At 44.4% G+C, this 12004-nt stretch overlaps 2 protein-coding genes across 4 annotated transcripts; one reads left to right on the forward strand and one right to left on the reverse strand.

Annotated features, from left to right (window-relative positions):
• Positions 1–1977: 1977 nt before the first annotated feature.
• On the forward strand, positions 1978–4805 carry snsl (snustorr snarlik). Its single transcript, XM_033482582.2, has 6 exons — positions 1978–2332; positions 2915–3059; positions 3417–3497; positions 3746–3873; positions 3956–4111; positions 4194–4805. The coding sequence occupies exons 2-6, from the start codon at positions 3005–3007 to the stop codon at positions 4416–4418; spliced, it is 645 nt and encodes a 214-aa protein (XP_033338473.2). The 5' UTR covers positions 1978–2332; positions 2915–3004; the 3' UTR covers positions 4419–4805.
• A 1511-nt stretch (positions 4806–6316) lies between these two features.
• On the reverse strand, positions 6317–11891 carry GlyS (glycogen [starch] synthase). 3 transcript variants are annotated; one of them, XM_033482553.2, is made up of 13 exons: positions 10644–11480; positions 10200–10231; positions 9851–10015; positions 9588–9772; positions 9058–9254; positions 8793–8985; positions 8450–8712; positions 8162–8372; positions 7945–8081; positions 7720–7852; positions 7263–7649; positions 6980–7186; positions 6317–6892 (listed from the first exon to the last, which is right to left on the reverse strand). In XM_033482553.2, exons 3-13 carry the CDS (start codon positions 9987–9989, stop codon positions 6860–6862), a joined length of 2085 nt encoding a protein of 694 aa, XP_033338444.1. In that variant the 5' UTR covers positions 9990–10015; positions 10200–10231; positions 10644–11480; the 3' UTR covers positions 6317–6859. The 3 variants fall into 3 exon arrangements, with proteins under 3 accessions (XP_033338444.1, XP_033338442.1, XP_033338445.1); XM_033482551.2 differs by lacking the exon at positions 10200–10231 and having other exon boundaries at positions 10644–11478; XM_033482554.2 differs by lacking the exons at positions 6317–6892; positions 10200–10231 and having other exon boundaries at positions 6956–7186; positions 10644–11891.
• Between the last annotated feature and the right edge of the window lie 113 nt (positions 11892–12004).

The following is a 12004-nucleotide window of genomic DNA, read 5'->3' on the forward strand; positions in this document are numbered from 1 at the left end:
GTGTAACGATTGTCAGCATCGTTCGCAAGAAGAAGAAACCAAATAGAAATCATTTTCCTTCTCCGACAGGGCTGCAGAAAATTCTCCCTAATTTTGGTTCAGAATGTACAGAAAAATGGTGGAGGAGCCTTGCGACCTTTATTCGAGCCTTGCGGCTCGTTTTTATAGATATTCTTCTTTCCAAATTGTCCATTTTTGTGCACAATCAGGGAGAACGTCAATTAGGGAGGATTTAACCGTATCGTCTTTCGATCGGCCGTTCAGGCATCCGGATCGCTGGCTCGAGGAGCTTGCAAGCCGGCAACGGGTTAAACGCCAAGGAAACATTCTGTGTCCCTGCATACGGAACGTTGACTCTTCCGTTCGCGATTTTCGCTAAGCCGAGCTAAGAACTTATGTAAGCGCCGGACAGGATGCTACCTTTTCTCACGCACGCTAACCACTGGTACCAACGCGGTCGTTATCGCGTAGCATTTCTTCTCTCTTCTCGCCGTTCCTCCGGCGAACGTGGTATTTCCAGTTTCTACGAATCGGCGTGCATCGACGAGCCTCGGGTTCACGCTTTCGAAAACGCTCGATCTTCGCCGGAGACCGATCCAAGCGCCGGCAAATTCTGGTTTGTAAATTATGCGATCGTTTAGCCGAGGTTCTTCCGATAATGTTCGCCTCGCGGTCCGGGAAACGGCGCGAATTTCTGCGCCCGCATGCGTGGCCTCCATGGAAAAGACGAGGATATAGGGGACTCGCAGATTCGAAACTGAAACGAAAAGCAAAGGTAAGGAAAGAGAGAAGAATCGAACGAATAAATAAATATAGTTTTATAGAAAAATAGCTTAGTTTGAGTCGATGCAATTTAGCATCGAGTATCAACCCTTTGCACTCGATGCTATTTCAACTGTAAATATAAAATCATTTTTCTCGCTTATAGTACCTTTATTTTATATGTTAAATTGCATTTTATGCATATGCAATTGACTCTTGATACTCGCGCAACAGTTACACGCTTAACAATTTGTTAAATCTAAACTTTGTTAATATAAAAATTATCTTGAAACGCGATGTAACAACTTTGAGCGGTGCCTCGAGTGCAAAGGGTTAAGAACAGTACCGTAATAAAACGAAAGAGTTGTAAACCGAACGGCGTGGTTTCTATCGAATAAATCAAGTAACGAGTAAACGAACGTAGCTTCCCCATCGAGCCCGAGCAAACAATGGTTAAACGGCGGAGACGAGGAAGGAAATTAAAGATTCCTGGCTGCCATTGAAAATCACGCCGATCGCCGACGTGGTTTCACTTTTGTTGCTCGATCGAGCGGACATATAATTTCCGGCCTTTTCCGGGTGAATCTTTGAACGGCCGCTATGAAAGGCGTTCGCGTGACTCATTGTCGGACACGGCTCCGGCTTTATCCAATTACAGTGCGCGCGGAATCAAAATTCAACGGAGCGGCGCGCGCCGCTCCGGTTGAATTTTCTTCGGGAGCCGACGGGATTCTCGCCGGTCGACGATACGCTATAAATTCTCCCTAATTTTTCTCCAGCTTGTAAACGAGAATGGACAATTTGCGAATTTTTATAGCTTATTATATATAATTATTATATAATAATAATATAATTATTATATATAATTATTATATAATTATTATATAATTATTATATATAATTATTATATAATTATTATATATATTATAGCTTATTTATATAGATTGTCAAGCATTATAAAAACGAGCGGCAAGCTTCGAATAATCGCATCATCGATATTTAAGCGTTCGAGTGAATTTAAGGACACGATAAGCATCGATTCTCTTCCCCTTCCAAGAAATTATAGCAATCGAAAAATTTCTAATCGCAGCAACTGCGAAACAAACGGTATATCAAGGGGTTGTCGAGCTGTTTCGCGGAACATTACGCGGCCAGCGTCGCAAAATTCGAAACGTGCTTGCGCAAACTGTTCACCATAGACCGGCGTATTCTAAAAATAGGGTTTTCACCCGCGCGTATAAATTAAATTACATTTTGACGAATCGGTGGAGGAACGCGGCATGGTCAAATTGTGCGAGCGCGTGCGAGCGGGTGCGAGCGGGTAGGAGAAGCCGAAGAGGAAAAGGAGAGAGAGTTCATCCCCGATGGATCGGCTCGGCGGTCGTTCGGACTCGGTGACCTCGATCGCCGAACCACGTCTCCTTTCACTCGAGAACTTCTTTCCGGAGGTCTTTCTCGCACCGGCGCGGCGGCACGCGGTTGCATTCTAGCCTCGGTTCGCCTCAGTTCGCCGGAGTTCGCCGCAGTGGGCCGGTTACCTGCCAGCTCGAGCTTTAGATTTCACTTTCATGTAAGTATAGCGACACATAACGGCTACCGCGAGCCACCTGCTTCGAACCGCGTTGCCCTCGTGCCTCGGTGCGGCCTCCGCGAACGGTTCGCCGGTGAAGCGACCGCGGTTCCTCGGCCGAGGAACCGATCGCGGATCGATCCGAAAACGCGCGTCGACGCCTGTTCGTTTTGTCCATTGGAAAGCGAGGAAAGGCGTCGGCGACACGGCCAGCTCCCGATGGTTTCGAGCAGGTGTACAAATAATTTCCCGTGGACGCGCGTCGAAAGTGAAACGGTACGTCGAACGAAACGATCGCCGATCGACCGAGTATCGTCGAACGGCGGGTCTTATCGAGACGAATTAAAGAAATCGCTTTATTCGTACACCTGGTAATGCGCCATCGGTGAACCGGCGAGGAGAAACGCCGATCTCCAAACGCGAACGCGACGACCGCGGCAGAAAGTCCATCGACTGCTCGCGATTTCTACTCGTATCGACGTCCGTTAGGAATCTCGTAGACGGATATCGCTGTTGGAAGTGATCGGCGAACGGCGCGCGACCGGCGAAAGTGAAACTGACGATCGACGATTTCAATCCTAGAAAACTGCCCGGTTTTCGCGGGATGACAGAACGTCTGCGGACCTGATCGAAAATCGCGCGTGCACGAGAACACGTCTCAGCCGAAGAAGAATGTCTAGGAACGTCCTAGGAACGCTGTGCGTTCTGCTGCTGCTGCTGTACGATCGTAAGTAAATATCTTCGCGCGTCCTTCGCCTACTTGTCGCGAAATCCCTGCGCGACGCGGCTCTCCTCGACCGTAGTCTAAATACAAAAAATCGGCGATGCGTGCCGCATGCATCTTCTTATGCAAACGACGCGGCTGAAAGCAACGTCTTGGCCGGAGTCGCGAAGGTATCGTGACGGAGCTCGTTGAACCGCGACCGATCGAGCGAGGAAAAGAGAGGGAGAGAGAGACGATTGAATCGGAAAGCAAAGAAATCGAAAGTGGAGTCCGACCGATCGACTTCGTCCTGTCTCCTCCTCTGTCCCACGAGCGGAACCGCGTCGCGATTGCTCAAAGAAACGTCCGTCTCGGTTTCAGATACCACGTGCCTGATCGTCCCCGAGGAGCTGCCCACCATACTGTCGCTGATCTACTCGAATATTCCGCCGATTAAGAAAGGTAACGCGCGGTTGCGTCACGTCCACGTGTCACGGTTTTCAGGAACATCGTTTTACTCGCCGTAGTCCGGCTACGCCGGCTCGACGAATCGCGAGCGTCTCGTGCCGAGCCGACACGCGAACCACTTTCACTGCTCGGCGTTTAACACCGTTATAACTTGCGCCGGTCGTTCCAAGCTCTGCTCGATGGACGCGACGACGCCGATCGTTTCGTTCGCCGACGACAAAAGTCTCTTTCGTTTCTCGCAGGCACCGATTCCCGAATCGGCGTGGGCTTCCGGCTCGGCGAGCACGCGGACTTTCAAGTGCTGCTCGAGCTGGGCCCGCAGACCGAGACCGAGCCGATCGGGAAAGCCGATTCGAAGAGGCGTCGAGATGTGAGTAATCAGAGAAAAAAGAAAAGGAAAGAATAACGATTTCTAACGTTGGTCGGTTGAGAATTGATTTTCATGTAATCAGGCCATGTTCGACGCTGCCATGAGAGGAGAGCTTGGGCCGCTGGCGCAGGCGGTCGCGAAATATCAGATGGAACGGAAGTTGCAGAGGGAGCTGGAGAAGTTGAAGAAGTCCGAGGAGAAGCTGGAAACAGCGGCCACCGAGTCTCAAGGGAAGAAGGTAGGTTCGATCGTCCTTCGCCGAGCGGAGCATCGTGTCGCGCTGCCGAATTTCGGTTCTCTGAGATCGTGCTTTCGTTTAGAGCGAGGCCAGCGAATGGTTGACCAAGTGGAGCAAAGGGATGGGGAAGTCCTCCGAGGACGAGGCCTCGGTCGAAGACATTTCCAACGAGAAGAGTCCTCCGAGTCCTGCGAAAAAGAAAACCGTGCAGAGGATAGGCCGACCTTCGTCTAGCTACAATGGCGGGACGGGCTCGATCGCGGACTTAAAGAAATTGTACAAGGAGCAAAGCGACCAGAAAAATTAGTTGTTGCATTGTACATGCCATCGGGGTATTTGCAACGTTGTAGATATTTTGTTGCGCAAGCATATAGGTTGTTGTACAAAAGTATAGATGTTACGGAGGGAGAAGGGCAAAGAACAAAGTCGATTAACGTTACCTCCTTGCCAAAGGATCGCGTGCGCAGCTGGCAACGTCGGAGAAAGCGTGTCAACTGCGCGATGGTCTTTCATCTCTTCGACGGATAGACGAAAGTTAACAAAGCTGAAATATTTTTATACCTGATAAACTTAATAATATATCGACGTCCATGGATTCGTTTTCTAAACGACGGAGTAGGCGATGTTTAGATGATCCTGAGAGGACACGAGATGCTGTGCTATATTAAATTAAAGAAGATTGTATTTAATGAAACACGTGGTTCTCTTCTTATCCTCGACGCGTGCGAGTGTTTCCCATTCACTTGTCAAAGGATTATCGTAATACATTTGAAGAGGATGAAATTGCAACGCGGATATTGTAAAAAAGACAAGCGAATTTTACAATTTTTCGAAATAATCGTGTGACGAAATAGATGACAGCATCAACAAATGCAATTAACGCAATGATGGTCGATTATACTTTAATATGCAATTAATTATGTTTTATAAGGTTGTTATTTGTTTTGTAATATACTATCGATGCTGTACACTCTACTGAACGATTCTGTCCACTTAGATTATTTCGTTTATACCTTAATTTTTTCATAATTACTGCTTTTTAACGATTTTGCATTGGGCAGCAGAGAGCGATTGTGGCGCCTCTTGTGGAGAAAAAACGAAGCTCCTTCCGGGGTTCGTACAGCGCCAATTAGTCCGGTGGCAAAACGCTCAAACTGTTAGCCAAACAGTGGCGCCACTTGCGGCGATATTTGGAAGTTCTGTTTTGGCTAACAGTTTGAGCGTTTTGCCACCGGACTAATTGGCGCTGTACGAACCCCGAAAGGAGCTTCGTCTTTTCTCCACAAGAGGCGCCACCTTCGCTTTCCTTTACAAAATGCAGAGTTGCATAAAAATATTAATTATAGCAGTATTAGGGCCTAATAACGTAAACCAAGTACACAGATCTGTGCAGTAGACTCTGCTGCATCGATTTAATATTAAAAAACAAATGATAAAATTGTAAAACATAATTAACTGTTTTTTTCAAGTTTATCTCACTATTACGTTAATTAATCATGTTTTGGATTAATGATATCAGCTCTTCTCACATGAAATAGATGCAGCAGACTCTCCTGAATAAATCTGTGCCCTTTGTTTATCGTTTTACGCCATAATTTTGCAGTTATTAATGTTTTTAGGCAACCCTGCATTTTGTAAATAAAGCGGAAGTGGCGCCTCTTGCGGAGAAAAACTGAAGCTCCTTTCGGGGTTCGTACAGCGCCAATTAGTCCGGTGGCAAAACGCTCAAACTGTTAGCCAAAACAGAACTTCCAGATTTCGCCGCAAGTGGCGCCACTGTTTGGCTAGCAGTTTGAGCGTTTTGCCACCGGACTAATTGGCGCTGTACGAACCTCGAAAAAAGCTTCATGACTTTGCCACGAGAGGCGCCACAAGTCGATATCCGGCGGTAGATTTGAATTATTTTAAAATAAAAGAAGTTAAACTCTCTGTCCACGTATCTGTGTGCGGATATATCTACATTGCTTTTCATAGGAAATGCGCTATTAAGTTTCCGTGATGTAAAATTTTATTTTTCTGCATTTCATCAAATAAGATACAATAATACAATTAAACTTATACATAAAATATAGGAAATAAGAACACAAATGAATCCTCTAAAGAAATTTTAGTGGAATCGGGTCAGGACTTACGATATAGGAATGGACAAGAGATAGAACAGACCGAGCAACTGATTGTTAACGACTGGGCAAACAATCGGAACTCTACCGTATATACATACATTTATTGAAAAAATTACCAGAAAACAAGGCATCAACAATGTGATTGGATAAATCTAAAAACATTATGAAATTCTTTTTCGCTTACTGATTTCCATAAAAATATAACCGTACTCTATACAATAGGAACACATTCCACTCACTACATATATGGTATATGCATAACATGAAATATAGTTTTCAAAATACAACAACGTCATTCGATCCATGGAACATTTATTTACGTGATAGTTTGATTCGCGGAAGACTGTTGTACGTAATAATTTTGCGTGTCGTGTAAATACTGTTCTACATACTCTCGTTTGTCAAAATGATCGATGCAGGGTGCGGAAACTAACTGAGAATATGAGTGCGGAGTTACTGATAAATTGAATAAAAAAGATATGCGATGAATAGGCTGTTGATTGACTCTTGACGAAGAAAACTGCGTCGATGAGATATTTGGCACTAATATTGCAAAGTCTCCACGCAGTTATCCAGCGTAAAATAATTATTAACCGTACTCTAGTTCACGGATGTCGTACGGCTTTTATCTACCGCCTGTTTGGCGCAGCTCCTCCAGCTACAAATACACATCATGTATGTTTTAAAAAGAAATCGAAACTGTTTAATACCATAAAAAAAACTAACGAAGTCTTTGGTTGCGCACCTCTTTCTCATCGTCGACCTCGTCTTCGTCTTCGTCATCGGATCCGTGAACCGAAGCAGCAGGAGTAGTGTGTCTCGAAGATGAGGGCGATGGTGGTTCGCTGATTGGCCTTGGATAACTGAAACGGCCTACACCGCCTTCCGCGTATTCCGAAGCCAGTTCCGGATAAACGGTTGTTAAAGCCTTTATTCTGGCTTGACGATAGTACTGCAACAAAATGACCACGATTTAGAGCTCGATTTCGTTGCACCCGGGAAAATAACGATCGAATAGTTATGCCTACAATGCCAAGATTCCTCCAATCGAGCAAATCGCTGAGACGTTCGGTTCGGTTTCTTTGAATGATACGTTGTCGGCGACTGAGTCGCGCAAAATCGAACATGTAATGAGCCAATTGTTGAACGCTATTTTCCAAGCCAATGAACCGTCTGTCTACGATGTAGATACCGTAACTCATGGGATCGGCTATATGGTCTTCCATAAAGCAACCGAAACCGGACAGATTCGTGGTGATGCTGGGTATGCCCATGACTGTGCACTCGGCGGGTGTGTAACCCCAAGGTTCATAATAGGACGGAAATACTCCCAAGTGGCATCCTCTGACAAACTCTTCGTAGTCAAGACCGAATAATGGATTCGTAGGTGAAAGGAACTCTGGATGGAATACTATCTGCAATTTGCAACACAGACAATGGCATTGTGTCCGACGCCTAACCGTGAATAGTGGCGTATCAAGTTACCTTTACGCGGTCGTTAACAGTGTTAAACAGATTGCATCTTCGGATCGAACTTAACACCGGATCGTTCCAATCGTCTACAATATTGTGCGTGGTAATCGGCGGTAAACCGTTCCTTTGCAAAGCGTATAAACACCTAGGATGAACAATCGTGTATTTTATATATGATTTTGAACTTGTTAAAACGATTAAAGAAATAATATAATTAGCCAACTAATTTCCGAATACCGTTTGATTTTAATGGTGTCTTCTTTCTGCAAAAGATCCTGAGCATCGGGCATACGTCCTGACAGACATAACTCGTACATGCGTTTGCCGATCTTCTGTTGAATATCGTTGATTGTGTCTCGCAACGCTTTGGTAACCTTCAACGGAAAAAGAACAAATCATTGGTAAACACGCGTGACATTATCTACTCGTTTGAGGTAAAAATCATTTGACTTACGGCATGACCTCGCAACGACTCGACATTGAAGTTATTTGTTCTCGCTGGGAAAATCAGGAAAGCGACTACCGTCGTGTCTGGTTTAGACGTTTTTAAATAGTGATTCAGTCTGGCGAGAGCTTCGATGAATATGTCCGCACCTTTGTTTCCAAATTCGTAGCGTCCAGCAATGAAGAAGTACAATGTTTTATCCAAATCGAAATCGTAGTGGCTAGAAAGATACACACGTACAAGACACGTGATATTTGTAAAAGTCTACCCCAATTAAACCTCATTATTTCTACACACCCGTAAAAATGTCCTCTAACGAACTCGTGTATTTTTTCTTTGCTGACAGCGTGCAAATTTTGGAATTCGTGCAAAGCGGCGAATTTCTTTACATTTAGCCCATTCGGAGTGATTATATCGGGCTTTCTTTTCAGTAAATGTTCCGCTTCGAAACCCGTTATCTCCGAAACAGTTGTGAATACATGAGCTAGATGCGTTGCTGCTCGTTCCATACAATATCTGTGATAAATCTGACGTTTTCCAGCTTCCTCGTCTACACTGAACTATAAAAAGAATATAAAATCAATAGAGGCAAACGACAACCTGATAGAATATCGATCTTCGATCGGGTCGAGTAGGATACCTTATCTAAATTGTTGTAAAAGTCAGTCTTTCCAGCACAGAGATATCTACCAAGAAGCGTGGCGTGCGTAGTGAAAACTGTAGCTACGTCTACGTGTCGGGTTCTCAAAGCGATCAAACCCACCCCCGCTTGCCATTCGTGGCAGTGAACTACTACACGGGGTGGAACGTCGGAATATCCCTCAGCGGCTTTCCTAAAATATAATTTCGATTGAATCGAGGAACATTAGACACAGTACGGCGTGGTGATATCTAATTATCTCTACCTGAATTCTGCAATAAATTGACAGACAAGATACCCAAGGATGACTGCATCGTTTGCCTCAATATCAAGATGAGGAATACCAAGGTTGCAGGTATTCCAGAGTTCTTGCTTGTACTCATCCAACTTCCAGGCTGCACTTCCAATGTCGAATAGGATTATTTGTGGGTTTCCGTCCACTAACCAGGTTCCTGTTACCACCTCGAAAAGAACTCTTATTTTATAATAATATAGGCGGCATTGTATCGAAATATGTTCAAATTTTAGCTACTTTGTAGCAACCCGGGTAAAACAAGGAAGAGCAATGCATTTTATTTTTCGGGGCAACTGCCCTTGGACTAATATTGGTCTCGAACTTGGTCTTTAGCCAAATCTTTATTCTTGGCATGGAATAAACAATTTTATCTCTACCGCTTTGACTTATGTACTTTGAATCTAGTCGGCTCTTTGTCTTTATCATTATTTTCTTGTCTTTCGTTACCCTGATTTTCTGATATATTTAATAAACGATGTTTCTATGCTTTTCGTGCTTACTTTGAATCCCTGATCACGAAGAACTTGAACGGCTATATTCAAGGGACTGTTTCGTGGAAATTCTGCTTCTTCGACTTCTGTTCTAGCAGAACTTTCTTTGTAAGGGCCAATGAGACAATATTGATCGCCCATCTCCTCCGTTGAAACAAATGCCTTGGAACGTATTACCGTATATATACCACCAACTGAAAGTAGCAAGTTTAAAATACAATGGTTACAATACGCTTTGTCTCTGTAACAATAGTATCATAAATTCTTTATACCTTTATTGGCTGCCTCCCATGCGACTTCAAAGTTCCATCGGTTCTCATGTTGGGCAGTGTACCCACGATCCATAAATTCGAACAAATCATTGGTGCTGTCCACACGATAAAATCGTCTCGATGCCCTTTCCCTTGACATTTCACCAGCTTTTCTTTAATCTATGTCTGCGCAAAGTGTACTCAGATTAATAAATACCTATCGCAGTAATAATTATAAGAAATAATGAGAGAGAGAAAACATCCCGTATAAATATATATTTCAAATTCTAAAATAATTGTCTTCCTGTTTAGGTCCACACGGTGGGCTCTTTCTTGAAACTACACAGCACGTTTTATTTCGGATACTTACGGATTCACGATGGAAAATCGGCGTACAAAAATCTGTAAAATTTCAAAGCCAGATCACAAATCCAGCGCGATACGAGAATCTATCACCTTAAAACAATACGGTTCAATATCGAATTCAAGATAAGATCCGATCGATGTAAATAGCACGGTAAATCGCACCTTTAAATTGTACTGGCAGCTGGGACCACACCGTGTCAAGATCAAGATCAAGATCGATGTGATCGGAATTTAGCGCGAGCTACGTATCCGTCGCGAATACGATTCAAGTTCGACGGGGAAATATCGTGCTGCCGAATAGAGCACGTTGCGTCTACGGGTTTATCAGAGGTCAATGACAGGCGCCGAACTATTATGTACCACTTTTATTGGGTATGTTGAACCGTGCGACGCCCGTCGAGAGAGAAAAAAGAAAAAAGAAAAGCCAAAAATAAAGAATAATACTTACTCGAAACGCGAAGAAGATACGCTCGACTTTTTTGGCGGGAAGAAGTTCGTTGAGCAGTCTCGCCTCGAGATAATCGGAAAAATCCAAGAGAGGAGGAGCACAGGCGGGCGGACAGAACGTGCGAGTTCCGCGAGGCCAACCTCTACTGAAGGTCACCACAAACTACGAAAGGTCACAAGGGCTTACGACGGGGCCTGAAGTCGGGTTCCCGTTCCCGGCCTACTTTGTACGGCCGACGGACGAATCTTTGTTGGTTCGCTGATAAACGCATCACACTCGGATTTCTTTCGCAACGACAGATGGCACGAGATATCTCCTCGGGACCGTGTCACCAGTTTTTGGCTCGTGTTCAGCCTCTCCTCGGCTGTTCCTTCCGATCGACACGCGCATCCCACGTTTCGCCTACGTTCTCTGACGCATGGACACTTTATTTTCACGCAACTTTCGTTGCTCTTTTGCTTTCGTAAAACCTGCTATTATTACGACGCGAGTCCGCGTAACGCGGATCACAAATTTAAATTACCGTTTCCGCCCTTGTACAACACGATTGGAAAAGCGTCGACAATTCCATGATCCCAGCGCAGTGCATCTCATTCGAACACGACGACCACTTACAAGACAATTACGGAAGCGTGTATACGAAAGAAATATTTGAAAGAGAAACCATGAAATTCTATTTGAATAAATACGCATGACCTTGGAACTATGTAGAAACGACCTCAAGAACAGATTCTTTCTATTTCTGCTTACGTTCCACGAAACAATATGACTTTGTTCTAAATATTTCGATGATTCCATTTCGCCGAGGCGCTCGAAATACCGGAGCACCGCTTTTCCCTGATCGAGGGTGAAATAACATGGTGGTATAATTAACGAATAATACAGCGAACTCTTGGCATCGAAGCAGGAGAAGCTGCATGAAACATCTATATAATCGAGCTCGTGTCGAAGGGGTTCGTTTCGAGTGGGAATCTCAGTCCGTAATCGCAATAAAATCACGTGTTATTGAGATAGTATGTCTGAAAAGTATTGCCCGGATCGGTAATGTTTTATTTTTAGAAGCGCTCGAGAGCATTACGAAAAATTTGAATTCGAAGTCGCGTGTAATTATTGCATAATATTGCAGCGCGTAGCATGCGGTAGACGTGACAATCGATCGATGAAAAATGGAACGGTTCGCGGCACCGGATTCACATGTTTTATTTGGATACTGTGTTGTATATAACACACGGATATAATTAGAATTCGTCAGAAATTGGGAGATCGGATCGAATCCGTTGCTATGCCAACTAATAATGCAGCCTAGATTAGATTTCCGCTGTTTCAACGATAAATACGTTTTACGGTGGAACAATAGCGTC

This window comes from Megalopta genalis, chromosome 5 (assembly GCF_051020955.1).
Source record: "Megalopta genalis isolate 19385.01 chromosome 5, iyMegGena1_principal, whole genome shotgun sequence".
Lineage (NCBI taxonomy): Eukaryota > Metazoa > Arthropoda > Insecta > Hymenoptera > Halictidae > Megalopta > Megalopta genalis.